Source organism: Pezoporus wallicus, unplaced genomic scaffold, assembly GCF_028554395.1.
Source record: "Pezoporus wallicus isolate ANWC-B61680 ecotype Strahan unplaced genomic scaffold, APGP_CSIRO_Pwel_v1 contig_1181, whole genome shotgun sequence".
NCBI classification, from domain to species: domain Eukaryota; kingdom Metazoa; phylum Chordata; class Aves; order Psittaciformes; family Psittacidae; genus Pezoporus; species Pezoporus wallicus.
In genome coordinates, this window is record NW_026641428.1 from 216,004 (window position 1) to 241,289 (window position 25,286).

The 25,286-nt window shown below is 44.4% G+C and overlaps 1 protein-coding gene across 7 annotated transcripts in view; it reads left to right on the forward strand.

Annotated features, from left to right (window-relative positions):
- Positions 1-25,286, forward strand: part of CAMK2G (calcium/calmodulin dependent protein kinase II gamma) — a 95,155-nt gene that overhangs the window by 54,768 nt on the left and 15,101 nt on the right. For 2 of the 7 annotated variants that reach the window (XM_057423691.1, XM_057423694.1), the window contains exons 12-13: positions 8,605-8,645; positions 20,445-20,477. In XM_057423691.1, the coding sequence (XP_057279674.1) occupies positions 8,605-8,645; positions 20,445-20,477 (74 nt within the window). Of the gene's footprint in view, positions 1-8,604; positions 8,646-20,444; positions 20,478-24,375; positions 24,445-25,286 lie in introns of all 7 variants that reach the window. The other 5 variants (XM_057423690.1, XM_057423693.1, XM_057423692.1 and 2 more) reach the window with 3 other exon arrangements.

Below are 25,286 nucleotides of genomic sequence, written 5' to 3' on the forward strand. Positions count from 1 at the left end.
TTTAAGCTTAATAACTGGTAATCTGGCTCCCACCCAACTGCATTACGTAGTGCACTTACTGAAAATGCAGATCTCAACATGCAAATCAGTACTTTCTGGAAGATGATTGTGTTGGTTCAGCACATCTAGGTGATACAGTTATCTGTGTTCATTTCCATTTGGGTGGAAAAACTCTGTTCGCAAGTGCTTTTGGTTTATGGGGTTGTTTGCTTTCTTTGCCCTCTTTGTAATTTTTTCCCCTTTTAAAGAGGGCAATAATTGAATGCATGAGTCAGATTTTTATTGCACCTGACTACAGCTACTTTCAAGTGAAAGACTGTTGTATGGATTATAAGTGATGATGAATGAAATGGAAGTGTATTAATTTCATCTGGCCATTTACTAATGGTGAATACCAATACTTACATTCTGGGTGATGTTACAATAAACTTCTAATTGGAATGAAAACCTCTGTGAAATGATCATCCCAGCATTCCAAGAGTGCATTCATACATTCATTCTTTTATGGTATCAAGGCAGCATTCTTAAAGGGACAGAATAATTTTCTCCATTCACCTGTCCCAGAATTGTGCTATTACAGGACTTAAAAACTATATCTTGTTTTCTGAGAATGATTCTGAAGTAACCGAGGAGATATGGCACAACAACAGGGCTTCTGCTGGACTGTACATTGTCTTGGGCTTGTGTGAACCATTTTTGATCTGTCCACACAACAGGTTTTTGTTTCACTTAATTGATGATCCTGAAATACTCAGGGTTTTTATTTTTTTAAAACAGCAGTTTTAGATTCCTTTTTTTTAGTCTGCAAATGTTGTCACTTCTAATGAAGCTGCAGAAGTGCTTGGATAAGAAAATCTCCTGTGGCCCAGATTTTGAGTACATGAAATGCCTGAGAGAAGGGTTCTCCTTAATGGTGTGTGACCTATACATCCACTTATTCCCTGAGCTAGTATCAACGACGAAAAGGCTTGCTCTGCTTATTCCTCTCTGTCTCAAGGGCTGAAGCTGCTGGATCTGCTTCAGTTAGCAGCTGAAGAAAAGGAAATCCTAGGTGGCCCATAGAGAGTGCAAGGTTCTCAGTGTCACCAATTTCTGCCTTGAATGTAAGCTGTGAGGTAATGAGATACCAGGTAATGATATGCTCCCAAAAAGCTGTCCAGAAAGAAATACTGCAAATTTAGCTGCAAAGTATTTACAGCCTCTGTGGATAGCAGCAATTTCTAATATTTTGATGTGCTTTGAAAGCAGGGAGATCAGCTTCTCTTGTTTTATTTGCAGGGCTGTGTGGAAGATGAGCTTGACTTCTTTCTATTGCTACTATTTTTTAATTTACTTAGATTTTCTTAATTGTTGCAGCTCAAATACATAAATCTGCTGGAACTGAAGAATAAGTGCACTTTAGCTGAAAGTAAAAAGTTAGAAAGTCCACATGGGAACTTTGGGTACAGTTCACACTTTCCCTATAGTGACAGGTCATCTAACTGCTCTAGAAAAGTTCTGAAATAGTAGCTTGTTTCTTTCCCTGAAGACCTTAAGGGGATTTTATTTTCTCTAATTGGGTGACACAGGTCTGTGGGCCTCTAAAAGCCCCATTCTCAGCAGACAGGGAACTAAATGTATGAAGACAGAAGCTTATTCCTGTCTGGGGATAAGATATTCTAAAAGCTTCTACACAGTTGTTTTGAATTAAGAGGAAACGAAGGCTCATGTGACCCTGGTATCAATTAATTAGGCGCAATAGTACTATCTGCAGGAAATATGAGAAGAAGACTTTAATCCTGTTGTCATTACTGTCTCCTCTGTCACACATTTTGTAATGTGGAGTTCCTTCGTTTGACAGTGTGGTTTTAGCTTGTGACAAATGGTATGCCTAAGGAGTCTGTAGCAGTGCTTCCTCTCTTATTTGTCCCATCAAAAAATCTCACTTTTTATGAAGCAAAAAAAAAATCTGTTCTTCTGCAGTAATATGTTGCTTCCTTGAGTGCCTTTTGCCTTTTGCGTAGGTCAGCTCCTAGAGATAAAGGGACGTGATCTGTCTCCCTTCCCCAGTTGTGGTATATTCAACAATTAAATATTGGCTGTTTGTGGTTCTTTATAAAAGATTTCATCTCAGGTCAGCTGTAAGCTATTTGTTAAAACCAGATACAGTCTCACTCCTTCCACTATAAGTCAGGAAATTGAGACGTGTTTATAATAAGGGTTTTGTAGCTTCTGCCCACATTCTGGTGCAAGAGAGAAAATTGCAATCTAAACTTCACTGTGGGATCTTTAATAGTCACACCAGGGTGTCCAGGGGATGATTTGGGTGCTCACTTGTGGTTTGTGATGTTCAGATAATCCAAGGGAACAGTGATCTGAGCTGCATTCACTTACTGAATACAGAAGTACAGTCTGGTAAATCAATTGATTAGATCATATGCAAGAAACTCCTCAATCACCTTCTGAGAAGTAAATGTGAATTTATTACTAGGAGAAAGTTGGCAAGGTTTTCAGTGATTCCTAATAGCTGCAGTATTTAAGAGTGCCTGATCTCATTTATGTCGATAAAACTCTGAATGCAAGCATGCTATAAACTGAGTGAAAGGATGGACAAAAATGGTTTTCATATTAGAAACAACCATCCTCACAAAGTGCTGAGAAATGACTTTCCTCCATGAGTTATTTTTTTATGCAAGACTTGCATGTGAACTACATGAAATTCTTAGCACCATTTTCCTAACCTGATTGCAACTGTTCATTTGGGGAGGAGTTGTTCAACAAGCTTTCACACTCTATGAAATTCCCTTCTCTCAAGTGTTTCAGCACAAGTCCTGTGTTACCCTATGTTCCAAAAAGATCCTAGGGCGGACTTTGCAAGTAATTAAGCCTTATGCCTGAATCTCTAACTGATGCTGACCTTTTTTCTTGGGAATTGTCACTGCATGCTCAAGTCAGTTTTGTGAGGGAGCTATTATGGCAGCTTGTGGCAATAGATAGAATTCATTATGTTTGTCTCTATATCCTTACTAACTCTTTGATACGCAGGTTTGGGTTTTTAACTAGATAGGTGAGGCTGAGAGAGGCTGGAGGCAGATCTAGGAAGCAGAGTGCTTTCTCAGTAATGAAGGGCTTGATATGCCTGTGCGTATTTGGTGTAACCTGTACAGAGATGTTTTTTGAGCTGACTAAAGAGCAAGAAAAAGGAAATAGTACAAATACTGAAGTGGTACTGAAATATTTCGTTGTCCTGTTACACCTGCCTTCTAGAAGTGATTGTGAATCTGATTTTTTTGCTGGTTTGTGTGTGTATATATATATTTATGCTCAGGTTGGAATTTGGTTCCTTTCCTTTAACCACAGTAAATTTGAAATTGTGTAATATATTTGAAGTTTCTGCTATGTTGTGTTAGTTACACAGCTATCCATTCAGGACCAGAAATTTGTGTCATTTGGCTAATGTCAACACCAGCCTCCTGGTGTGAATTCAAAGGATGAAAATTTGGAGGAAAACATTTATCAAGCTGTTTCCAGAGAGCTTTGAATAAATGAGATCACTGGGAGTCACGTTTCCCAAGCAGAAGATGAGGTCACATTTAATAAAAATTAAGTTTAAGTGATTTCTGTATCTACCAAGTTGCTTAAGAAACGTTAAGGAGTTTCAGCAAATGATGGTTAACTACTGCAGTGTGGACCTGCTGAAGTAATGCACTTCGGTAACTAAACTGCTATTTTACAGCTTCCCAGAATCACATGGATTTCATTGCTGCATTTAAATGTTTATCACAATGACTCGGCAGTCTTATTTATCATCAAAAATGTATTTAAGTTTTCATAGTAATTCCGTTTACTTTTATCTTCCTCTCCCTAAAGTTCGGAAGAACTCTGTGAATGCCTTTTCTTATGGTGTTTGCCCTTCACACCTTCATTTCTTGGTTTGTCAGGAAATCGAGTTTTTGTAACTCTGCAGAAGTGGTGCTCTCATATTTTTATCAACTCTTGAATTTGGGACAGACAGTGGCATTCAGGCTCAAAAGTCTAGGATGGGCATTCAGACTGTTTCAACCCTTTAAGGTTCTGTTCTTGTTCGTGCGTGTACATGTCTCATATGCACACCTGGCAGAAGTGAAAAAAGCAGCAGAAAATCACCTGGCTCCATTATCACAGTTTCTCCATTATTCACTAGTGGGACAACTGGGAGCTGTGTGGCTCATGCCAAGAGGACACCACTGTTGTTGTGTACTTCAGGCTTTGGTTTTAATGAATATTTCCTCTTTTAATATTTCTCTGAAACCACTGGAACATGTCTGTGAGATGGTGTGCATCTTCAAAAACTATCTCAACTATCGAACTATTTTCAAGAACTAGCTCAAATTTTTCCCAAAGCATTGGACATATGTGCACAGTGCTGGGCAATGGCTGTGCCTTATGAGGTGAATTGGATAGGAAAAAAGCATCTGCTGTTAAGAGATCGTGTGAGTCCAAATCACATAAAGGCTTGTACTGCCTAATGGGCTGGGGTTTTTACCTGCCTCTCCACCTGGTTCTACTCTTCTTTCTCTGCTTGTTTTAAAAAGAGTCTTTAGAAGTGCATCACTACTTTTCATAGCATCATAAAATAGTTTGGGTTGGAAGAGATCTTGAAGGTCCAGGGACACCTTCCACTAGAGCGGGTTGCTAAAAGCCCCATCCAACCTGGCCTTGAACGCTGCCAGGGATGGGTCAGCTACAGCTTCTCTGGGCAACCTGTGCCAGTGCCTGTAGCAGTTCTTAGAACAGAATCACTCTAGTCATGCTGAGGAATAGAAGCCCTCGTGGAAGGCTTTTCATTGAGGGCAAAAATGTTAAATGTTGCTGCTTGTCTATTGCTCAGGTACATTTCTGGAACACTGGTGTCATTTAGGTGGCAGAGGGAGTTAGTGCCAAAGCAGGATTAACAAAAAATTTAAAATCAACTTTTCAGCAAGAGTCAACGTTGTAAATTCTGCCAGACAGTTAACCCATGCAAATGGGTTGTCTTTGTATTCCTCTGTCAGTGCATTACTATTGCAGTAAGTTCCCACAGCAAGTCACTGGGGAATCTAAGAGAAAGGGGACTGCTGTGACAAACCAAAGTGAGGATAGAGAATACAAGAGAACAGCTATTCCCCTCTGTTCTGTGAAATCACTCTGTTGTGTTTAAATGGCTGCTGCTAGGATGACTTGTGCCTAAATAGCCATCATGGCAGAGTGTTAACCACCAGTCTTTGCTCTATCTTGTCCTTTAGAAATAGATGTTCTTGTTACACTGCAGTCATGGGCATTGTTTGTAATGGTAGCCTCTTTGTGGCTATATATTGAGTGTTGGCTGTTTTGCGATGAGCCCCAGAACTGACACTGATTTGAGAATTAGTTAATCTGACTTTCTTTGAACTGAGAAAGAGGATGACAAGCTGCAACTCGGTGTCCTTGGGAGTTCTGTTGTTATGGTATGATTTTTATTTTAATAATCAAGTCTCAGCGAAGTCTTAGAATTCTTCATGGTGTAAATCTTGTGTTTAGAAGCCAGAACTTGGCTTCTCTGCTGGCCTAGCATCGTAAGTCAGTCAAGCTTAATAAAAGCATCCTCAGTGTTATCTCTGCATCCCAAAAAATACTCTTTGGAAGCTTAACTGAGATGAGAAATATAACTGAGACTTGACAGCTGCAGACAGGGCAAACCCAGTGCAGGCTACCCTCTCTGGAAGAGGAGGAGTGGAGCTGGCAGTGTGAAGGCACTTTCCATGGCTGTGTTTGGAATGGATATTTCAGTCCCGCTTGGAAATTCTCTCCTCCACTGCCCCCCTCCCTCCCTTTGATCTGGTGCTTCCAGAGTGTCTAGTGTTTATTGCTGATAAGTTCAGTATTAGAGATTTGGGTTTCTGCCAGGAGCATGGTCCAGAATGCAGGATGTTTCCTATGGTGGCCAAAACTGACAAATGTGGGAAGAGGGAGCGACATGTGGGGTGTGTGCAGGGGAGGACTTTTTTTGCCTTTCTCTTCTGGATTAATTGGAGGGTGTCATGTTGAAGCAGAAACAGAACTGTGCTTTTAAGTTACCAGCTTAGCAGCATGTGCCTTTCTATTGCTTCTTTATAGAGGAGCTCTTAAGTCCACAGAGAAGGGGGAATTTTATTCTTTTAAGGTGTGGAGGAACTGCCAAGGATGGTGAAAATAAATACTAGCATCTCATGCCTGGAAAACGCAGAGCATGGGTACAAGACCACTTCCTGAACAGTTAAGAATCTGCCTCCATGTGTCCTTGGATTTTTTTCCTTCCCTACTTTTCTTAGCTGCATGTTGGGTGGTGCTGTCTGTCTTCTAAAATGACTGGTGTTACAGGAAGCCTTGCTGCAGAAATTCCAATTGCATCCTCTTTGCTTTGTCTTATAACATGTACACATGCCTTCCTTTTGTTTGAGGTGTCTGCAGTCGACTTTGCATGTGAATGCATTTCATGCACTCTCCAGTTGTCCTTACAAACCACAGTATGATGTATGAACTAAATACAACCCAGACATAGTTCCCTTCTGCAGTGCTGGGATGCTGGCAGGCCTGTGGGAAAAGATTGTACGCAGTGCAGAGGTACAAACAGGGAAGGGGGCTAGACAGCCTGGCTGTTCTGGGGAGCACTGGTTTAGCATTAGTGCTGGGCCATGCAGTGGGACTCTCAGCTGAATTTGTTTTAACTTCATAGAACATAATTTTAGCTGTCTTCTGTCCACAAAGACAAATGTCAGTTTCTGGGGAAACTGCAGAAAGTGTGAAAAGTGTTGCTTCCCAGTTTGTGTCTGGGTCATTTTCAGAACATATGGTGGTGCTGTTTCCTTCTCTGATTCCCCCCACCCCCCTTCAAAGATGTCCCATTTGTGACACTTGTGAAGTTGCAGAATCCTTTACCCTTTCTGAAGCGTTTAAGGCCATAACAGTTTCTTGTTTTCTACAGTTGTTGTGTGAGATGCCTCGATATGTGTGTGGTATAAATGCTGGACCCCTTGTGACTCCATAATCACCTTGTTTTTCTCACTTGCATGTAGAATCAAGCTGGTATTCTTCATGCCTTGAAGGTGGAAAGAACTTACTTGTTAGATTCAGTCTTTCAATGCTTTCATATGTGTACACACAGCAAAGAAACTGTTGCAGGGCAAATGAGTTGCTTGGATCACTTTGTCTGCCTTACCTTCCCATGTGCACATTGTAGCATTGTGTTTTGACAGGTAACACTCAGACAACCTCTGCATGAGGTTTTTCCAGTGTTCTTGGATGGTTTCTGAGAGCAGGAATGAAGACAAAATCCTGGTCTAACTTGATACTTTCATTAGGGAAGAGAATTAGGAAGGCCAATTCAGAGATTGTAATAAACTTGTATGGGTGTCACTTCTTTATTGTGAGGAGACAATGTCACCATTTGCACCAGCTCAGGTAATATTGTCCACTTAATCCATATCTGTGGAGTCATGTGGTAGGGAACGCAGGAAGGAAAATGCTTGTGACGTACAACTTGAGTAGTTGCTTGGATATTGCAAGACCATTTTTGCCTAATATTGCTGCATCTAGAGAGAGACTGAGCACTTCACGCTGACCAACTCATGCATGTCTTTGGGAGTTTAAGCATTTAAACAGTCATTGTGAGCACTGTCTTAGGATTTGCCTTTTCTCAAGGCCTTATCTTTGCTGGAGCTAAAATCCAGGTCAAGTACCTGGACCCAGCAGCTACTTAGGGGAGGCGTATCAGTGTGTTTGTCCAGTAGGTCTCTAGAATGCTGTTTACAGAAGTTGAAAAAACTGAAGATACTCTTCATGAGTAGGCAAGCCATGTTTTACGTCTGTTGAGGTTGTAGATGGGTTCTTACTGTTGACAGTTGTGGTCAACATACCACTCACCTGTAATAGATGGAGCAGGTCCTTTGTCAGTCCCAAGTGTGCCTTCTGACAGGCATTTCTTGTGGGCTCCCTCATCATGCTCTCACTTTCATTGCTAGTGCCAGTTGTTTAAGTTGAGCAGAACAGAGCATCTTTATCTTCCAGTGGAGAATTCAGCCTAGTTCCTGTCTCTTTTCTCATTTTCTTTTTTTTTTTAACTGTTATCAGATTCTGCCTTTTGCACTTTTCCAGGCTTTTCCTTTCAGCTATCCAGATGTTCCCCCAGAGTAACTAACTGTGAATAGCAGTAATTAGGAGGCCTCTGCATTATCAGTGCCCCCTTTATTTGCAAAGTCTGTTGTGTGAATGGCTGAACTTGAAGGTAAAGCCTTTAGATCTGGCAGACTGCTTTAGCTTTCCCCCTGTAACTGCTGGCACTTCTGGATGGGTCACAGTGTGTGAGTGGAGGATTGAAATAGAGGAGCTGTAAAGTCTCATTTCAGTCTCGGTGGTCTTGAGATGGTGAAAGTGAGAACACTTTTGCCTAAATAGGTGAACGATAGATAGCATGGGTGACTCTGCTATCAGGATGGATTTGATGGGTGACTCAGCCTGTTCTCTAGGTCTCTTGCTGTTAGGTAGGAATTAGCAGTATGGTTGTCCTGAAGTCTTGTGCAGTTTTCAGGGAGCTGGGGAGGAGAACATTCTTGAAAACAAGATCTGACCTACTTCTGCTTCTCCCTACAGCTGCCAAAAGCCTGCTGAACAAGAAGTCAGATGGAGTGAAGGTAAGTTCTTGCTTTCCCATTTCACTGTCTCTTCCACCATCTGAGCAGAAGGCAGCTGCTTTCTGAGGTTCCTGTCCCCTCCCAGGGTGAAACCACAGCCCTGTCTTGTGGCTGCGGTTGTTCAGTGTATCCTTATGAAGTGTGGGGTGGGGTCTTAATGTTCCTTACATGCACCTTATACATCACACAACTCATTAAGTGCACTGTCATAGCAGCAAGTTTTCTTTTTGCCCTTTCTCTGAAGTACGGAGAACTGGTCAGTGCTGTGGATTAGAAAGACCAACTTGTTCAAGTGTAACATGCCTCTGGCTAGTCTGGTTTGTTCAGTGCAGAATGCTTCTGGATATCAAAACTGCACAGAGCAATTGTCAATAACTGATGATACCCAGCAGACCCCATGGAAATGTCTTTGTCATCCCCCTTGGACAGATGCTGAAGGTTGAGCTGGGAAGAGGCATGGGGAAGATGTTCATGTTTGGACAGAATGGAAACTGAGTCTTGTGTTGTTCAGTCCACATCCCTGAGGGCCAGGCAATCTGTTTCCCCACTTCAATTTCACTCTTTGTGCGCATGATCTTCCTTAAGTTCTGGAGGTCAAATAGGCCATTCCCAAGTCTGTATGTTGTTCCAGGCAGTAGCCCTTTACCATCTGGTACTGGAGTTGAGACAGTATTGGGCTAGAGCGCTGTCTTCCCCTAACTGTTCCAAAGGATAACTGTCCTCCACGTGGCAAACTAGGGTTTGGTTTATTTGCTTGCATTTTCATTTGAAGTCCAAACCTTTCCCCACAGCTGTTAGGCGAAATAGTTCATCTTCTGGTTTTGTGCTGTGCAAATCTTCATTATCCCATGACTGCAGGGTTGATATGCACACTGCAGGACCAACATGCTTGTTCTCTCCTGCTCTCTTAGCCCTTTTCCATTTTAATGAGGCTGTGTTTCCAGAGAGCTCACAATACAAGCAGGCTTCTGGAAAAAGAGGTGTTTTCAAAGGAGTTATGTTTATTTTGGGGACTGCTCTAGTAAAACTTGTGTTCTTACAGTTCTACTGTGTTCTGCCCTAATGACACCCAAGTCTTTGGATTATTTTGACCAGAATGCTACATGGAACTGCTGTTCTTGCCTTAGGATGCTTACCTTTGAAATGTGCCTGCAAGAGTGAACTTTTGTGCCCTTGCACATGCCCGCCTCTTATACAGACACGCATTGAACACATGCACACTAATACAGCAAGTGCGTTTGTGTTGTCACGTCTGTTGATATGGGAAACATCACAGTAAAATCCCATGGAATAAGAATGGATGATCCCCAATGCTGTGAACTCAGAACCAGCATCTACGTGCTTCAAAATCCCAACATGGCAGAGGAGAAGCAACTAGAAAAGCGGCAGATAACACATCCACATAGTTTTTTGTCAGCTGTCTAGAAAAAAAAATGCCTTTCTTCTCAGGATTCTTGATTTCCAACAGGCTCTCAGGGAGCCTTCCCAAGTTGGGTCACAATATCCCAGAAACGGTCAGATGAGTTACAAGGAGACCTGTATGTTAGAGACTTCCAGCTCCACAGAAAGCTTGCGGTGTTTGATTCATTGAGAACAGTGTCTTCCTCTGTGAAAAGGGTAAAGCTGGATTTGTTTTTCTAGATGGTTTGAAGTAGTCTTCAACCCTTCACAGTGTATGTTGTTCCTGATACATATAACTGAATACTTGTGATAAAGCAGAAGGAAGATTAGAGAGCACAGCATTCACCGTACGTGGTGAATGGGGCTGTCCTCTGGGAACCGCTTCTCTACGTCTGCATGACACTGGAGACCCCCAGTCAAGAGTCAGCATGCAACTGCCTTGCTCGGCTTTATGAACCTGAGTTCTTTCCAGGAGGGGCACTCCACGCTTTTAACCTGGGCTGAGGGCCCTCAGCAGAGTTGTTTAAGCATCCCATTTTCACTAGATGGCGTCTATCTTCAGGTGTGGCTTTTGAGTCCTCATTGTAGCTGCTAACAGTCATCTGCCGAGGTGAGCAGCTCCAGAGAGGAGCCTTCAATGCCAGAGCGAGGGGAAACCCCGAATACAGGAGCCTCAGTTCTGAGCGGCGAGAGCCCCCAAGGGAACCTCAGGGCCCCGCCAGCCCTTGCCCAGGAGCCGGCAGCTCCCCTGAGGAGCTCGGGGACTCACAGGGGGTAGTGCCAGGAGGGACCGTCCCGCCCTTAGTGGAGGTGGTGGGAACAGGAGCGACCATGGCAGGCAAAAGGCGCAGCTCGTTACTTGGTGGGGCCGTTGGCGCCAGCAGCGCGAGCGGGTAGCGGCCAGGGTGGTGAAAGTTCTCAGGGCCAGGCCCGGTCTGGTCGCTCTGCTCTTGCTGCCCCGTCAGTGGCAACGTTGGCACCAGACAGAGCCGATGGGAGGCCGCAGCACAGAGCTTGGGGTGCAGAAAGTGCCTGCACTGGTCTCTTGAGGCGAGGGTGTGCAATGGGCAGGGCTGTGCTCCGCGCGCGCTGGTGGAGGTCCTGCTGCAGTAGGGGCTGAGCTGCGGGCACTGTCAGTAGCTGAAAGGTGTTAGGGAGCTGAGAGGGAGCAGGACTGATTGCTCCAGGCCCAGACTGTGTAGGGGCCACAAGCGTACACCCTAGCGCCGAGAGAAAAGGAGGAGGGTGTTAATGCAGGAGGTTGGGCGCTAGTAACAAAAACAAACAAACAAAAACAAACAAGCCCACAAAAACAACAACAAAGGAGGAAGAGGACCATTAAAAACAGGGGATTTCCTCCAAATTCTGATGTTGCCACCTAGAACCACTTCGAAGTTGTGCAGAGGGCTAAGGAGGAAACGCACACCCAACCAGCTAATGAACCAGTAAAGAGGATCGCTGCTGGTGCCTCTGGGGGAAAGCGGTGGGTCATATTAGTAACACCTGCAATAAATACTTGGAGTGATGCAGAACTGTTTCAGCCCCTCCAGCCAATGAGTCGGCTCCATTTGGAGCTCAGCTCAAATGCCTCTATACAAATGCCTGTAGTATGGGGAATAAGCAAGAGGAATTAGAGATGTGTGCATGGCTACAGGGATATGATATCATTGGCAGCAAAGAAACGCGTTGGGATGGTTCCTATGACTGGAGTGTTGGAATGGAGGGTTACAGGCTCTTTAGGAAAGAAAGGCCCAGCAGAAAGGGAGGGGGAGTAGCCATTTGTGTCAGTCACAGCCTGGAGAGGGTGGAGCTCTGTCTGGGGACAGGTGATCAGTTAACAGAGAGTTTGTGGGTCAGGGACAAAGGGAGAGCAGCAATGGGGAATATTACTGTGGGGATCTGTTACAGACCACCTGATCAGGAGGACTCTGTGGTTGAAGCTCTCTACAGACAGATAGGAGCAGCCTCACGCTCGCAGGCCCTTGTTCTCATGGGGTACTTCAACCTCCCTGATATCCGTTGGAGGGACAGTACGGCCGGCACAAGCAATCCAGAAGGTTCCTCAATTGTGTGGAAGACAACTTCCTTCTTCAAGTAATAGAGGAGCCGACAAGGAGAGGTGCCATGCTTGACTTCATGCTCACCAACAGGGAAGAGCTCGTTGGAAATGTGGTGTTCCAGGGCAGCCTTGGTTGTAGCAATCATGAGATGGTTGAGTTTGAGATCCTCAGGATGGGGAGAAGAGCGTGCAGCAAGCTCACTGCCCTTGACCTCAAGAGAGTAGACTTGGCCTCTTCAGGAACCTGCTTAGTAAGGTTCCATGGGATATAGCCCTAGAGGGCAGGGGGGCCCAAGACTGTTGGTTGATATTCAAGGATCACCTGCTACAAGCTCAGGAGTGTTGCATTCCAACTAGGAGGAAATGCGGCAGGAGGGCCAGGAGGCCTCCATGGATGGATAAGGAGCTGCTGAGGAAACTTGGAGGGGTAAAAAAGAGGCTTATAAAAGGTGAAAGCAAGGACAGGCAGCCTGGGGACAGTACAGGGATGTTGTCCAGCAAGCTAGGGACAAGGTCAGGAAAACTAAGGCCCAGTTAGAATTAAGGGATGTGAAAGACGACAGGATGGTATTCTGTAGGTATGTATCAAACGAAAGATAGACTAGGGATAATGTGGCTCCTCTCCAGAAGCCAGGGAGATCTGGCTACCCTGGATTTGGAGAAGGCTGAGGTTCTCAATGACTTCTTTGCCTCAGTCTTCACTGTCTTGTACTCTGACCACATTGCAGATGGAAGGCAGATGCAGGGACTGTGAGAATGAAGACCTTAGGCCCACTGTAGGAGAGGATCTGGTTCGAGATCATCTTAAGAACCTGAATGTGCCCAAGTCTATGGGACCTGATGGAATCCATCCATGTGTCCTGAAGGAGCTGACGAATGAAGTTGCTAAGCCACTGTCCATCATATTTGAAAAATCATGGCAGTCAGGTGAAGTTACCGATGACTGGAAAAAGGGAAATATAACCCCCATTTTCAAGAAGGGGAAAATGGAAGATCCAGGGAGATACAGACCAGTCAGTCTCACCTCTGTGCCTGGCAAAATCTTGGAGCAGATTCTCCTGGAAGGCATGCTAAGGCACATGAAAATCAACAAGGTGCTTGGTGACAGCCAGCATGGCTTCACTAAGGGGAAATCCTGCCTGACCAATTTGGTGGCCATCTATGATGGGGCTACGGAACTGAGGGATAGGGGCAAATCAGTGGACGTCATCTGCCTGGACTTGTGCAAAGCATTCGACACTGTTGCACACAACATCCTTGTCTCTAAATTGGAGAGACCTCAATTTGATGGATGGACCACTCGGTGAATAAAGAACTGGCTGGATGGCCGCACCCAAAGAGTTGTGGTCAATGGCTCAATGTCTGGCTGGAGACCAGTAACGAGTGGTGTCCCTCAGGGATCGGTGTTGGGACCGGTCTTGTTTAACATCTTTGTCAGCAGCATGGACAGTGGAATTGAGTGCGCCCTCAGCAAGTTTGTCAATGACACTAAATTATGTAGTTCAGTTGATACACTGGAGGGAAGGAATGCCATCCAAAGGGACCTGGACATGCTTGAGAGGTAGGCCAGTGCCAATCTTATGAAGTTCAGCTAAGCCAAGTGCCCAAGGAAGTTGTGAATGCTCCATCCCTGTCAGTGTTCAAGGCCAGGTTGGACCAAGTCTTGAGTGACATGGTTTACTGTGAGGTGTCCCTGCCGATGGCAAGGGGTTTGGAACTAGACGATCTTAAGGCCCTTTCCAACCCTAACTGTTCTATGATTTCTATAAGCTTTAAAAGAACTTCAGAAATTCTTCTTAAAGTTGGTGTTTTGAGTAACTCTCTTAGTCAGTAATGCAGATTTTTAAAAGTACACATTGCTTCCCCTCAGTGTTAAGTTTGGACAAGATAGAGAGTAGGTAGCAGTCTGTGTATTTGTAGTGCATCCTTAACACCTCCATTGTATGATTTCTGTGGCTATATGCTTGTCTCCTGCCTTGCATCTACTGTCTACCGGTATGGTGCTGCCTCCCATTAGTCATCCTGTGGAAGTGTAGGCTTTTACCACTTGCATTTGCTTATCAGTGCACTACTGGCACACTTGGCTGCTGTGCTGCAGTCTCTCTGCTAGTGGCCTCACTAGCCTGCTCTTCATTCATTGCTCCTTATGCAGGCAACTTGTAATTTTAGCCCTACTGATTTTCTCACCCTAGATGGTTCTGACAGACATCTTGTGCCAGTGACTGGTTGAGTTAAGAGCATCTGGTTTTGCATTACTTGTAGCAAACTATGATTTTCTGCCCACTGCAGTAATGCGGAGCACTGGTACCATGGCTTGAGCACGAAACGTGTTTTCAGCTTTGTGGTATCCTTTTCACTACCACTTCCCACATAAATAATTTTACATCAGATGTAGGTTTAGAACAAGCATTGCATGCTGTATTTTTAACTGTGGTCTGCTGCTGACCACATGCCATGTGGTTAGGCTGTTTCTCATGCTCCTTCCAGATACGGAGACTCCTGGTTTGTTTTTGTTATAACTTTCCAGCTCTTTTGGCTAGTATTCAGAGCTGTGTATTCTAGCACCCTGCATTATTTGACAAATACAGTAGGTATTTCTATTACACAGTATTAGGCAAGTTTGAGTGAGGCATGCATGCATTTCATTTGCATCAGACCATTTTGGAAGCAGGGTGGTGGGAGCTTAAATCAGGAGGGAAGAACATGAAGGAAACATTTTTTATTCCAATATAGGTGTGCCAGCACTGGGGTTATTTTGATAAATTTCCATGTACATGACCCTCTTCTCTAGCAAATTCCTTTCCAAAATCTATTTGAAGCATTCCTAGTTTTCATTTTGCACTGCTGCTTCTATTTCAAGTACTAATTCTGCTAATTGGTAGATATTTCATCAGGTTGGCACTTGAGAACTTTTCCATTATCTTAAATAATGAATGATTTAAACTGCCTTGAATCTTAAATTGACCCTGCTCACCAAACCTTTGGTAGTGCTGCACTTACTTTCTTCAGTCAGAATTTGGATCCAAGCTGGTGAAGTACCAACAGGGAAGGCCCAGGTTTTATCCCCAAGGAACATGCTTTTCTGCTTTCAAATCCAGAAAGTGAGGCTACAAGATACTGGGTGATGAATTTCAGAGCCATGTAACATACTGCATAACCTGTTACCAGCACTGTAGGTCCCAGGTATTTCCTTTGAGATTCTAAACTTATAAGCAACATTGTGCAGCTACCACTTTAAAATTCATTTCTGCTAGTTTCATGTCAAATCTACTTGCTTTCTTGTTCCCCTTTCTGCCTGTAATCTGGACTTGCCATCCACTGCAGGGTGAGGGAGGGCTTAAGGAATGAGCCGCGGCAGGCCCCTGTATGAAGATGGAGGACACTTTATGCTGAGTGTCCTTCCTCTGACCTTATCAGGGTCTGGGCTCCCTGTAGTTAGCATTACAGACCTACTGTTATTTGTTTTGTCTCTGGGCAGCACTTCCAACAGCGGTATTCCCTTTTTTTTTCCCAAAGGGAATTTAATTTCCTACTGGTGGTGAGGATGCATGTGTTTCCAGTTCTAGGGAGGCCTGTCACATCCACCTTTACAATCAGAATTTGTTAACGCACAAAATGCTGTTTTTAGTGAAGTATGTCATTGCAAGTGTCTTAAAATCAGTTCTTCTCTAAGCTCTTTGTCAGTTTCTTCTTTTTTTTTTTTCTTGTGAGCACCTTAATTTGTGATTGGGGGATACAAGATGGTATCAATAATGTTCTTCAGGCCCACTGTAACACTATGTAAATAGCACTTTGTGGAGAAAGCTATGGGATGCAGGAGATTTTAACAGCATTCACTTGCAGTGCTCTGCAAAATCTTGTCTCTTTGCTGCATGCACATTATTTTCTTTCCCAGTAAAAGCTGCATAGCATAGCTGAAAGGAGAGCTCAGCTGAAAGAGTAAAAATCCAGATTTTTTGTGTGACAAGGCTATGTTGTAAAACCTGCCTTTCATTTTATGTAACTGCAAAGAGGCACCAAACACCATTTGTTCTGCTGCTTGGAAGGAATATTGTGGTAAGTGTACATTTTATGCCTGGTGGGTATCAGTTTTCATTGCCCTTTGCCCAGTAAAGAGTATGTGGGGAAGGCAGGGTGCTGAGAAAGCAGCTTGTGAAAGTGTGCCTTAGAGAAGGCACAGTAGCAAGGTGAACCAACCTAGAAAATCTGCAAGGGTCTGGAAATCTGCAAGAGGTCAAGTAACATCCATGCAGTGACCAACAGTAGTTACTGCTCTTATTTCTGTATCTGAACTTGTTGTAATCTTAAAGCCATGCTGTTTCAAGATTGCTATGGTGAAGCTAAATGAGAACCCAAGTTCACCTGAACAGCACAGTTTTATGCTGAACTGTTCTATGCAAGATGCTTGGGGAGTGCTTCAGAGAGATTCAAAGCAGCCCTGCAGAGAAGGACTTGGGGATGAGAAAATGAACATGAGCAGGCAGTGTGTGCTCACAGCCCAGAAAGCCAATCATATCCTGGGCTGCATCAAAAGGAGCGTGACCAGCAGGTCGAAGGAGGTGATCCTGCCCCTCTACTCTGCTCTCGTGAGACCTCACCTGGAGTATTGTGTGCAGTTCTGGTGTCCTCAACATAAAAAGGACATGGAACTGTTGGAAGAAGTCCAGAGGAGGGCCACGAGGATGATCAGGGGACTGGAGCACCTCCTGTATGAAGACAGGCTGAGGAAGTTGGGGCTGTTCAGCCTGAAGAAGAGAAGGCTGCGTGGAGACCTCACAGCAGCCTTCCAGTATCCAAAGGCGGCTTGTAAGGATGCTGGGGAGGGACTCTTCATTAGGGACTGTAGTGACAGGACAAGGGGTAATGGGTTAAAACTTAAAACAGGGGAAGTTTAGATTGGATATAAGGAAGAAATTCTTTACTGTGATGGTGGTGAGGCACTGGAATGGGTTGCCCAGGGAAGTTGTGCATGCTCCAACCCTGTCAGTGTTCAAGGCCAGGCTGGACAGAGCTTTGGGTGACATGGTTTAGTGTGAGGTGTCCCTGCCCATGGCAAGGGGTTGGAACTTGATGATCTTAAGGTCCTTTCCAACCCTAACTATTCTATGATTCAGATCTCTTTAAGTGCTGACATCCTATAACACGTTCTACCCACCTTTGATGCATTCACATTTTTCACTGCGTTGTTGTAATGCCTGGAAACTCTGAGATGAAGGGTCCAGTGTGCTTAGCACTGTAGTGATGCCTAAGCAGAAAATCCCTGCTTCTTAGCTTACAATTTAAATAGACAAGCTGACAGAGGGCAAGAGAGAAGATGGACTGATAAAGATGAAATGATTTGCTCAGCATCACACAAAACGGCAAAAGCAGAAACAGAAATAGGACCTCAAATATGCTAGTTCAGGCTGCCTCTCACTGATCTGTTCTGAGTTCAACATTTTTGGGTTTTTTTTTTTCCCTTAAGTACTGAAATGACTGTACTCTCTATAGGAATATGAGCTGCAGCAAGCTTAATATTTTAACATGACTGTACTGTCAGAGTCGAACTGGGAAAGATAGATACACAAAAAGCTGGTGTAAAAAGATAGCCATGTTACGTGCCCAGAACCATGAATGGGACCTTGCTTGGAATCACTCAACTTACAGCATCTTCTAGTGTGTATTGTATTTTGTGTAAGTGCTCAAAATGATTTACAGTGGCCATTTCTAGTATTGCTGCTGTGTTGGAGGGACAGAGATTCTTCAGGTTGTTTTCTGTCACCTGCCAATTTCTGTTTATTGTTACCTAAAGCAAGAGACTCCTTAAGTTTCATTGTAGAGTCTGCTCCTCTTTTGAGATGAACACCTGAATTTCACACAAGTACAGAAACAGAACTTAGGGATGAATGTTTGTTAGAGAGGAAAATGTTGTCCATACTGTTTTAGGAGAATGTTCTGTCACTCATATGTAAGGAAATCCTTGAAGTGATCAGTTGAGGTACTTTACCATAGACTATCTGTCTGCCCTTAACATTTTATTTTTTTTTCATTTCCTGGGATGTCTCTGCATTGCCTAGAAAATGGAGTTTTGTTATGGAAGGGAAAGAGAACTGTTTATCTTACTTTGTGAAGTTTCAGTCACAAGAACAACAAAGACTTTTGCTCACTCAGCTAGTTAGTTCCTTTGAGAAGGTGACATAGATGGCTTTGATGCAGATGTCACAGAGGGGATTGGGAGACCGATCTGATTTTAGTAATTTACTGATGTATGGTTTGACTTTAGTCAAAAGTTCTGATGTTTTAGCATTTACTTTCTGTGCCTCATGTTGGCATTATCCAACCTGTCTCAAGTTGTAATATAATTTTCATGCTCTGGTCTTAACACAGACCTTGCTCCCCACCTTTTTCATACTGCCTAGCTAGCTTTTCCTCCCCCTGTTGTTATAGTAGGTAGTAATAATCTGCTTTCTGGGATTTCTGTAGTGTATCGTGCCATGTTAATAGACCAATGCTATTTTAAATTTAGATTATGCTCATTAAATTCTGATTGGCAGAGGGTACCATTTCCTCCTTTGTCAGTGTTAATTTTGCCTCTAATATAGGAGGGCGATTGCTTTCTGTATGGCTTGGTTGACTCTCCTTTCATATTGAACCTTTTGCTTGTCTCAATGTTTTCTACCCTTTTTCTTGTTTCTGTAACTCATTGAAAATCTGTATGAACTTCAAATGAAACTGTCCTTAGTGATAAGTTTCCCTGCAATATCTGTATAGCCTCTGTCTGTCTGCTGCAACTTATAGAATACATTAAAAATTGTATTCATGCAGTGGTAGCACATCCTATTTTAGCTCTAGCTTGAGGAAGAGCCTGTGGAAAAGCTAAATTGTCCTAAAAGAAGATGGGAGGAATCACAAGTTTGTAAACCAGGTAATGGCAATACCTGTGTTGTGCCTTCATGAAGTGGAAGATTTGTCAGCCAGATGCTGAACAGATCAGCATTTGGAGCGTGTCCATACTGGAATTAAAGATCAGCCAAGGTAGAAGCTTTGCTAGTGTAAGTCTTTTCATGCAGTGGCTGCATGATTTTGGACTGTATGATGTGATTAGGTATGTGGTTCTGGGTATCAGGTGAACATGGATGCTTCTGCTTTCAAAGACATGCCAGCCTGTATGTGTGCTGTGAGGTTAGTACAGATGAAGGCAATATTTAAGATGAAAGCTGCAAAGACTTACTAAGTGTATGAAATGGGGAAGTACAACTCCATGGCCTGTTCTGAGTTCAAGGACTGCTTCAGAGGTGAGCCATGGTAGTGTGCAGGAATCCAGAGGTACATAACTGAGCCTGTGCCATCGTGGTTTTTGGCTAGGATGTGCTGTCCTACACTACTCTCTGAGCTAGACTCTGTAGTAAGCAGCAGAGAAATAGCCTAGATGGTACCAAAGGGAGAAGGTAGTAAGAAAAGGTATGCCAAGACAGCAGAGGCAGGGGTTGGTATTGTAATGCTGAAAGACCTGTCAGGCTCGGCTTGGGCAGGATGATACTGAGTGTAGTGAAAAAATCATAGAAATGCATGCTGAGCCTTGTTTACTGGAGAGTGCAGTTTGGTGTGAAGGTGTCTTTGAGCATGACTGAAGATACTTTTGCACAAGGGTAGAGTCCAGTAAGATAGCGTTTGAGCATTGCTTTCTGTTTATTCTTCCAGTATCTGTAAGGAGAAGGTGTTTGAGATGTCGAGTGCCTCTTTGTCTTTCTTGCCTTTCCTGTGTGTCTGAGCATGGGTGCACCTTCCCTCTGATTAGCCCATTTCTGTGTGAGGGAGCCTTTCTCCTGTCTGTACTATGTTCAGAAGTTCCCTCTTCTTTCTTTAGCCCTTGGGGATGCCCTTCCCATTGTGCCCTCCTCGCTACCCTCTGGTTGTAGTTGCAAACACACCTCTGCTTCTTTCAAATGTGAAAAAAAATGGGTTTTTTTGCCTACCTCTTCAGTGTGTCTGGGGAAGCTGCACAGTTTTCTGAATTGGGAGAGCACACAAAGGCACCCCCTTGCATCCCACAAGGATGCATATATATTCCTCTCTCTCCTTATAATAGTGTGTGGGGCACCTGTGTTCTGACCTCGATGTTTGAGTGAATGGGGGCTTCAACCCTGCCCTCACCTCGGTGTGTAGTCATGTTCTTTAATGGTGACTCTCTCTGCACCTTCTCGCGTGTCTCTGCATTTCTGCTGCTGCTTATACCTGCCCCAAGGGGAGCAATATTGGCAGGGGGGCCTTGCTGGCGCACTAATATGTGAATAGTTTCTGTGCTTTTCTTCTCATCTCCTCTCTTCCCTTCTCTTTCCCTCTCTCAATGGTGTGTCCAGAAAAGGAAGTCGAGCTCCAGTGTGCATTTGATGGTGAGCACCTCCCGTAAGCTGCCTGCGATTCGTGCGTCCGCCATTCTCATGCCATGCACGCTCGGCTTGTGCTCATCACTCTACATAGCATGTCTGTGCAGGGGGGGTGGTGGCAGGGGGGATCATTGTGCACTAAAAGGTCCATGTCCTCACTTAAAGGGCCCTGTGATTGTCTGGCCCCTGGCCAGTCAGACAGTTCCCATTTTGTGCAGAAAATCAACTGTTGGCAATGCAGTCTGACCTTCCCTGCTCTGAGTGTGAAGCAAAAAGGAGCAGTGGTTCTCCTAGGCTCAGCAGAACAGGCGCGTGTCTTGCCTGGACATGGGGCTTTGTCATTCTGTTACAGAGGTGCCAAAAAGAGGAGCAGGTGCTTTGCCTGGTGTTGGTGCCGTCATCCTTGATGGGAGCCCTGCAGTATAGAACAAACTGGGAGTTGCTCCAAATGTGGCAGAGACTGATGGGGCTCCACTGTTGAGATGAAATGTGTGGGCACAGCACCACCGGGCAGCTCAGAGCTGCTGGGCACTTCTTTTTTTAGCATACTTACTGGAAAGGTTTGTGATATAATCCAAAACTTCCTTTTGTCCTGATCTCGTTTATGTATCCCAGCATGACCAAATACCCAGTAACTGCCTCCCTTGTCTTGTTCATTTCCTTTTTTCATCCATACAGATGTTTGATATCCATAAAATTTGTCAGAAAAGTAGTCAAACCCACTCTTAACAGAGCAAAGAGAAAATTGGCCGGTGCCATATTGTGAGGAATCATACCCAGCCCATTAGATGATGCCTTTGTCCCTTGACACTGAGATATGAAAAGTAACTAAAGTACAAAAATTAGTTACTGCATTATTTCCTTTACACAGAAAAAGAACAGAAACTATTTCTCCTCTATTGCAGGTAGAACAGGAATATTGCATTACTGAGAAAGCAGAACTTGTTTGTACATTACTATCTGGAAGATATTTCTTCTCTTCCTCCTTCAAGGACAGCTTAAAACTATGTAAACACACACACACACACACACACAAAGTAGTCCCAAAGTACTGCCTGAAAATCTGATATGAGGCACTATCTTTTTGCCAGCCCTGCCTTTATGAAACTCCAGGGCAGGAGTTCATTGTGCCTTTCTTGCACTTTTCTGCCCACTGCCAGCAGTACTTTAATTCCCTCTTCATGTTTTTTAAAGCAGCTGGGATATGTAAACCACAAAAGTGTCAGCCTCATAAAACATGGAAGCAGTGAAGGTGGCTAAATAACCAGAGTTAGCCCATGTGTTGGTACTTTCTTTCAGTTGGCTAGAAATGTGTGTCCCTAGCAATATGATCACTGGTCTGTTCTTTCTCTTGTACCCTCTGTGTTGTTTGTGCCTGTCTGTCTGTCTCTTGTCTAGCTCAGGAAGTGCTGCCAACTGCTGTGCCAAAACTAATCATGTTAACATAGATTTTAAGAAGGGCCTGGCACGTTTTTAGGTGAATTGGCCTCTTTTAACTTGAGCTGTACTGCTGTGAATTACCATGGGTCGTAGCCTACCCAGCAACTGTGATGTTGGCTGGCAGTAGGAGTGGAAGGTGGTGGGGTAAGAGTTGGCTGTGCCGTGTGGGGGTCTGGGAAGGGTAGGCCAGTCGTGCCCAGGGAAGGGCAGTTGGTTATGTTAGGCCACAAGACACGAGTGTGTGTGGAAAGCTAAGTATGTCAGATACCTCCATCTGAGAAAGAGCTGTGAAAAATGGTTAGGTGAAGTCTTCTGCCTCTTACTTCCTTAGGACTCTGTCTGGGAGTGAAATGCTATGTGTTTCTGGACTAGCAAACATGATACTTGGTCTTCTTCAGCCCACTGGCTGGGGAAGAGCATGATGGATGAACTAGGTGCTCAGTGCAGCCTGGAGGGTAGGCTTTGTGCATGGGTTTGCACATTGTAAGGTGGTGTTCCACACCTAACAAGCTGCTGTCAACTTTTTTCAGAACAGTAGCTTCCTGGATGTTTGTTGGGTTCTCATTTTATTTATTTAATTTATTAGTATTATTTCGGTCCCATTTCACCTCAATTATAAAGCCTTCCAAAAAATTGGAAATATATTTGTATGGCTTCTTTCATGCTAACTTTATCTTCTCATCCCAGGGGGCTAAGAAAAATGGGCTGTGCTTTTCTCACTGGAAGAGTTTTGGGAAACAGATCTCTGCACTAGGATCACTGTTCGTGAAGAAGTATGGGACCTTCAGTGCTGTATAGAAGGGTGGACTCAGGCATTGCCAGAATTTTGGTTGTGTTTATGCCACAAAATAGCTTGAGATTAATTTTTTCATGTTGATCTGCTCCTCTTTGGCTTCTACAGTTGCCTGTCATCTCTTCTGCTATCAGGCTGGAAATACATGCAGGAAGCAAAACTCTTTGAAGGCCAAAGTCTTAGGACAATGTGGAGATGTATGGAAAGAGGCATTCAGCAGTAATCTGTGAAGTGTTTCTCCTTTCTTAGCATTGGGGATGAGTGTGTCATATGCTCGTTTTTTTTCTGTGGACTTTTAACGAATTCGTTCCTGCCTTTCTCATCTACTTCTTCCCCCTTCTACCTGTCCCATCTTCCTCTTCCGTTTCTCTTCTCTCCCTCTCCAAAAGGGATAGCTAAACCAAGGTGTGCTGCTTTTGTAGAAAAACTGAAATATTAGTAGGTGAAGTCTTAACCTCATAGGATCTGTTTCTGGTTGATATAACTAAACCTTTGATAGGTGTTCTCCAGCTCAGCATTTGACTTCTGCATTCTTTGTGGTGGTTACTGGGCAATGAGGGCATGATGTTTTGCAGCATGAGTTTGCACTCCCGAATAATAGCTACAGTGAGGTCACACTGCTGTGAGCACCCATCTAGTACCCCTGATCTCTAAACCAAGGAGTCTGAGTCAGGCTCCTGCAGTGCTGATTTTGACGTTGTTGCTGGTGTCTGGTAGCAAGAGAGCTATATGCCTGGTCTGGGGGTTATATGCCAGTGTAACTGGGCCTTATTCTCCAACAACTGATTGGATTTGTGGGCTAGGAACTATATGGTAGTGGACACAGGTTTGGTTTCCCACAAATACAGGCTTTGCTCATTATTGACATATATGACTCAAATGGGATGTTTCTTTGCAGCAAGCTTGTGACTGCCTCATTGTGTTATGTGAATGCAGGAAATGGGGTTATTATTCTTCTGTCATAGCTACAAGAGAGGGAAGATGAAAAACTGCTGGGCACAATTCAGAGGACTTGCTACTTGGGGAGCTGCATAGCCTTTTCCTTGTGTCCCATCCCTTTCCATATTCTGGTCCTGAAATCTCATTGTTCAGGTCACAGCAGGAGTACAACACACCTTACCTCACCTTTTCTCTGCCTTTTCTAGGGCTGACCACTCTTTTTATGGCATTAATAGATTCTCTGGGACCCTCAGCATCATCCTATACCTTGGACTGTCCCTGGACACTCTGGGACTCCTCAGACATGGCTCCCATCTGTCCCCTGTTTGAGACTGCACCATGATTATTGTGTGTCTCACTTATGTAGTCTCTTTCTCTAAGGACTACTGCCATCTGTCATTCTTCTTTACCACATACTTTTGTTGGTGCTCACCGCAGGATTCTCCCCATCCCTTTGGACTGCTGTCTTTTCCCCTTCTGTTTTCCTTCTGTATAGTTCTAGCAGTCCATGAACATCTGGATTTTGGTACATCCCTTCAATAGCTGTTGCCTCTGAGGGAAGGATGATGTCCAGTAACTTGGGCAGCACTCCTCCTTCCTTCCTCTTCTTGGTGATTGAGCCTGTGGGGAGGGGAGGGTGAAAGGAGGTGGTTGGGGTTGAAGCAACACTGTCATTTTCTTGCTGCCTCTGCTGCCCAGCAGAGAAACTAAAACCATGTTTTTCTGTCTCAGCCACAGAGCAACAACAAAACCAGTATAGTAAGCACTGCAAAAGAAACACCCCCAGTGCAGACGTCCATGGTATCTTCCCCAACTGCTATTTTTTTCCTGTTTGGTTTAATTTTGATTCTGTCCTCTCCCCTTCTCCCCTTCCCCCTAATCCCAAGTGCTGCTTGTGCTGCTCTGTTTCAGCTTGTGTTTTGGCTTCGTTCTGTGTCCCTGTGCTGCTGTGGGGCCTGATCACAGCCTCACAGGCTTTGGGGTGGGGCTGCTGAGCAGAGCTGTCGTTGGATGTGGGGATCGCAGCTTGCCTGGACTTCCCCGTGTGCCATCCCTGTATAGTTCTGTGTGTCCGTTCAACTGTTCCTGTTGGCTTTGGGGAGGCTGGTTTGGAAGAAGAGAGTGGCAAGATCCATCCACTCTCTTAACACTCAGGAAATGGAGGATGGACTCCAGGACACCACAGAAGAAAGGGCAGGCAAAGCAATTTTAGAGGAATCCTTTGGTGGCCCATTGGCCTGCTCAGTTGTGTGATTGATCCCCCAGAGCTCGCTGACTTGCTAGGCTAGCATTTTCTGTTTGGGCTGTTGCGCAGCAGACTCTATAGGATGCCTTGTGCCTAATATGTTTAACGGCACAGCTTGGAGTGGGCTGCCTCAGTGCTTGGAAGATCAGGCAGCAGTGCAGTGGGTGAGTGTACATCACTGCACCATCACACAGTCCCTGGTGCCCTCCCTAAGCCACCCTGCAAGAGTGACAGCAGTGAGGGGAGATCCTGAAGTCTTGTCCCGGTAATGAAGGGATGAGTGCAGAAGACAGCCCCACATAGGCCTAGTTACTTCTCTTTGTTGTGTGCTCTGGAGGGCTGGATTGGCATTTTTGGAGGGTGGGATTTGGTGTCTTTGTTGTTTGTTGTAGGATGA